Source organism: Austrofundulus limnaeus, unplaced genomic scaffold (assembly GCF_001266775.1).
Source record: "Austrofundulus limnaeus strain Quisiro unplaced genomic scaffold, Austrofundulus_limnaeus-1.0 Scaffold891, whole genome shotgun sequence".
NCBI lineage: Eukaryota > Metazoa > Chordata > Actinopteri > Cyprinodontiformes > Rivulidae > Austrofundulus > Austrofundulus limnaeus.
This window is the reverse complement of record NW_013953293.1, coordinates 32,641-38,070: the sequence shown is the minus strand read 5'-3', so window position 1 is coordinate 38,070 and position 5,430 is coordinate 32,641. Positions and strand designations below refer to the sequence as shown.

The following is a 5,430-nucleotide window of genomic DNA, read 5'->3' as shown; positions in this document are numbered from 1 at the left end:
AACCAGAACTTAACTCACACCATACCTCTAAACCTAACTAGTAAAATTAACCATTACTGGTCTATAGTTAACTCTAACCTGAACCAGAACTTAACTCACACCATACCTCTAAACCTAACTAGTAAAATTAACCATTACTGGTCTATAGTTAACTCTAACCTGAACCAGAACTTAACTCACACCATACCTCTAAACCTAACTAGTAAAATTAACCATTACTGGTCTATAGTTAACTCTAACCTGAACCAGAACTTAACTCACACCATACCTCTAAACCTAACTAGTAAAATTAACCATTACTGTTCTATAGTTAACTCTAACCTGAACCAGAACTTAACTCACACCATACCTCTAAACCTAACTAGTAAAATTAACCATTACTGATCCATAGTTAACTCTAACCTGAACCAGAACTTAACTCACACCATACCTCTAAACCTAACTAGTAAAATTAACCATTACTGATCCATAGTTAACTCTAACCTGAACCAGAACTTAACTCACACCATACCTCTAAACCTAACTAGTAAAATTAACCATTACTGGTCCATAGTTAACTCTAACCTGAACCAGAACTTAAGCCACAGCAGCTGTCAGCACTAATAAAGCTGATGTTTAGTTATGTGTGCTGGTGTGAACGGTGCAGAACAAAGGCAGGGGGGATGAAGACCTGGTTTCTGATTACTGAGCAGCATATTAATCAATTACTGATCAATATATCTCTGCTGATGAAAGTCTTTACATTTCATGTTGTAATGCTGCTTTTTGGTTTGATTCCTGTTCATCAGAGTCCTTGAATTGAATTTTTCACAAGTTTTTAAATGCGTTAAGTAAATGTTGGACAAAAAAAATGTTTGATTTTTGGTCTTCTGAGGAATTATCAAACTAGTATATTTGTAGCAGTTTTTTTCTGAACGCTCTTTATGTTGTTGGACACAGCACTACCAGAAGTCACTGCTCATTGTTGAGCCACGTTTCATTGTTTATCTCAAAGCTGTGCTAAAACACAACATTTAGAACAGAATAAGAGTTTCTTTAGTTTTTAACACACAATAATGTTGAAGCTTTCAGGTTTCCAGACAGACACCACAGCTCTGGCTGGGTGTTAAATAACCAACTGCTGAGCTCTGTGTTTCCTACAGTGTTGGAGGAATGGACTTGCTGAAGATTGAGGAGATGGAGAAAATGCTGAAGGAGGCACAACTGGAGAAAGCCAGACTTATTGAATCACGGGTAAGATGAAAGTTGAAAGAGAAACTCTCCAGCCTGCGAGGAATCCATTCTGTGTGACAGATGGGTTTGTGCAGCAATCTGCTCGATAACTTTGACCTGAGCAGGAACGTGCAGAAAAAATGTTATTTTTTTTTTTTTTTTCGTTTTTATTGGCCTTCAGACATCTTTACCTTTCAGCTCGGTCTGATGTAGGAAGGCCATTAAAGATCCAATCCATGTTCTGTTGAAGTCGTACCTCTCCCTCACGTTGGTACTGTCCTACGGTTCACACAACTCCTGCTTTTAGATCAGTCTGAGGAATAAAAAGTAACCAGAACTGAGGTGGAAAAGTATTCAACCCTCTTGTTGTTTTATTTTTATTTTTTTTATTTTGTTTAGTTAGTTAGTTTCACTTAGTGAAACATGCATGAACCACATTTTACATTAATGTCAGGACATCGTGCGTTACACTAACACAATTTTCTGGACTAATGTGTTGTACACACTGCAATTATGATCATTTGTACAAAATGTTTTTCATCTGCAAGAAAGTTAACTTGTTTTTTTTAGCACAGCTGGTTTGAATCTTCAATTATAGTTAAGCTTATTAAGTCAATAGTTTCATACTTATTTTATTTTTGACGTTCTGTTTCTATGTACTTCATATCTGACTTATTTAATTATTATTTTTTTTGTATATTTGTTTTTTATTTCTTGTTTACGTCAGATGTCTGTACCTCAACAACGTGTCAAATTCCTTGTATGAAAATAAAACAGGAACTACATCCCAAAGCAGCACCACCTTTCAGCTTAATAATAAAGACTGTTTGAATCCTCATTAATCTGGAGAGGACTTTTGTTGTCATCAAATTAAAAATCCAAATAAAATTAAGATTGTAAGACAACAAAACAAAGATTACCAATAGAGATGAATACTTTTTACAACTGCAGGTGCTGACTGGTGCCATTTGTAGATATTTACTACTTAATGCAAATCGTGAAGATTAAAGGGAAAAAACAACATCTAACCTCGGTGAGCTACATTACCTTCTAATGCCATCACTGAAGCCCATCGTTACACTGATAAATAATTAACATGAACTGCTGAGGTAGAAGTGCAGTAGCCAGCACAAGCATGTACATAAATGTATGAATGTGGAGTTGGGTGAAATAAAAAGAGCCTGTGCTCTCTGCAAAGCCATTCCAGAGATCAAAACCATATCTAATGAAAGGGCTTCTCTCCCCCAGGAACGTGAGAGCCTGGCTCGCCGTCAGATGCTGGAGGAGGAGAGGAGGAGGAGAGAGGAGGCAGAGAAAAGACTGCAGGATGAAACTTTCCACCGGCTGCAGCTTGTGGAGAGGGAGGTCAAGATGAGGTCCAAAAACCTCACACAGGTCAGGAAAATCAGATTCATCTGCATGTGTGTGGAGGAAAGTACAGCACCAAATAAATCAGGCTTTGGTCGTGAGACGTGTGGATGTGTGGAGAGATGGGAGAACTGCTGGATGTATGAAGAGTGATAGATGGGACAGACGCTTTGCTTCCCGTCCAGAAAGTTCTGAATTCAGTGTTTGTAGTGTGGAGTTCAAGGCCTCGTTAATAAGATTCACAGATAACCTCAAACTGGCTGGTGTGTGCCGGGTGTTTCTTCTTCATATTACAATTTGTGCAGACCCTTCACCTGTCCTGTAGTGGTCTTCTTGGGCTGCACACACCGCACTGAAAGTACAGTTTGCAGTGGTGGGCACCAGCCCACTAAAGCGCAAATCCACTAATTGTGGACCTAAATATTTCATTTGTGCTTTAGTGGTCTCACTAATTTTTATAATTCATAATCAGATTTACACTTTCTAAAATTAAAATGCAGTACTGCTAATAACTAATTATCTACAAGTCATCATTATGTTGAACAGCAGAAGGTATGACTGTCAATGAATCACAACATGTGATCTATCCAACAGCACCCCTCCCAGATAAACACTCTTATTGTGAAGGTATACATCCTGCTGACTGTTGCTTTGGGTCATGGTTCTGGTTTCCCACAATGCTTTGTGTCTGCTTACATAGCAGGAAGACAACAGTAAAAAAAGTAAACGTTTGTAATCCATACTAAAATTTTGTATGTATTGATTTATTTTACTTTACAATCGGAGCTCCTTTAAAAAAAAATAAAGTTTAAACACTGGAGCTCAATACTTGATGTAATTGGTCGAAGCGACAGGGTTAGAGACTCAGAAATTAAAGATGTTATGCTGATGAAGACTGACATCTAGTGGTCAACTGGAGCAACTACATGGAAAACTTTAAAATCCACGCTCTTATTTTGAAGATAGTTTCCTGTACTCCGTGCTTTCGTTTCCCGTCACAAATCAAATCCGTCATGTACCCAGAATGCATCGCTTCTGTTTTCCAATAAACAGTTTTAAAATCACTTTATTCATGCTTCTTTAATGAAAAATCTACAACAAACAAAAGAAAAAGACAAAGTATCAGCCGAACTAGCAATCCTCAACAACTTTTTAATTTTTACACCAGGAGCCAAAGTTATGTTTCATGAAATCACATCCCCAGTAATCAACGGTTGTAGGATTAAGCTGTACAAGGGTTCATACTCCACTAGTTGGCAGTGTTGTACATGAATTGTTGTCAGCTAGTGATTGTCAAATTGAACTTGTGCTTTAAAAATAGCTTCCGCTAATTTTTCTATGGCATAAGCGCTTTTGAATTTGCGGACCTAAATATTTTCATAAGCGCTTTAGAAATTGCGGAGCTAATTTTTGGATTAGCGCTGCCCACCACTGCAGTTTGTTTTCATTGGCCTTTTCCCTTGACTTAAAAATGAAGTCCTTTAGATCAGACCACAGGTGAGACTTCAGACCCCCTAACTTCAGTGAACTCTGCCTCACCTACAGCCCTTCAGGCTGAACTGAAACACTGCTTTCACTTTGCATATGGACTACTTCAACTCTTCGAAAAATAATAGCGATAAACATTTATAAAGTTAATGCAAATGGTATTTTACACTCAGCAAAATATTTGTTCCACTGTTAGAGGATGAACAGACGTGTGGCCACCACTGGATTCATGTGTAGAGGACCCTGGAACCACTGATCCCTCACAGTGGAGAGTAGTTGGGCTCTGTGTTAGCTCTCAAAGTGTTTGTCATCAGTCTCAGCCAACATGACCCCTGAGTTGCAGTGTATTTGTTTTTGCTGAGGTCGATTAGTTCTGGTAGCCATCTTGAATTAGTTTGACTTTAACAGTTATTTTGTTGCAAATGAACATCCAGGGACAAGTCACAGTACCATGTGTCTGGTGTTTCGTCTGATAATTTGCTAATACAAATAAAAGCATGCAAAGAAACAGGCAAAAACATAACTGTGATAAATATTTACTGCGTTCTCGTCCACCCAGGCCCGCCCAATGACCCGATACCTGCCCATCAGGAAGGAGGAGTTTGACCTGCGCTCACACGTGGAGTCATCAGGCCACAGTGTGGACACCTGCTACCATGTCATCCTCACAGAGAAGATGTGCAAAGGTTACCTGGTGAAGATGGGAGGCAAGATTAAATCCTGGAAGAAACGCTGGTTCGTGTTCGATCGCCTTAAACGGACCTTCTCCTATTATGTTGGTGAGACCTTCAGCTCTTTCCTTTATGGATCTTTGTGTTGTCAGGTTGAGTTACTGCTCTCTGACTCTTTCAACAGGCCAGGCTCGTTTCTGTTTAACTCTAGGTATAATGTCCTGATGCATCTCAGTAATCCAGGTAGAAAAAATCAAAAAGAAAAAATCAGTAGTTCCTCTGGATGGTTCTTCTTTAGTGAAACATTTCATCTCTCCTCCAAGAGATTTCTTCAGTCTGATGAGTTTCAGGTGAACTCAGCCTTATAAGCTCCGCCTCCACCTGGACAAACAGGTTAGTCACATGCAAAAGAGGGCCATCGACTAACAATAGGCTTGATTAGCTCTATTATTCATAGAGGGTCATGTGCCCCATCACCTGACCTGTTGGTTTGGATGCTGTGGTTATTTGGTGTTTTGTTATGTGTATGTAGTGAATGCAGGCGGGGTTCAACATCCCCTTGTTTTTGTTTCTGTTTCCCTCTTTGTGTTGGTATCGTTGGGGCCCTGATTCACACCATTTGCTCACAGTGGGCGGAGTCATACTTTCAATAACAGCGTTGTAGGAGGAGGACAACTGGACACGAAGGCCT

At 39.3% G+C, this 5,430-nt stretch overlaps 1 protein-coding gene across 1 annotated transcript in view; it reads left to right on the top strand.

Annotated features, from left to right (window-relative positions):
- The window catches only part of phldb1b (pleckstrin homology-like domain, family B, member 1b), a gene marked incomplete at both ends in the record, with an annotated part of 28,869 nt that overhangs the window by 19,123 nt on the left and 4,316 nt on the right, over window positions 1-5,430 (top strand). The window contains 3 exon segments of the mRNA XM_014029376.1: window positions 1,143-1,233; window positions 2,461-2,607; window positions 4,628-4,847. Of these exon segments, the coding sequence (XP_013884830.1) occupies window positions 1,143-1,233; window positions 2,461-2,607; window positions 4,628-4,847 (458 nt within the window).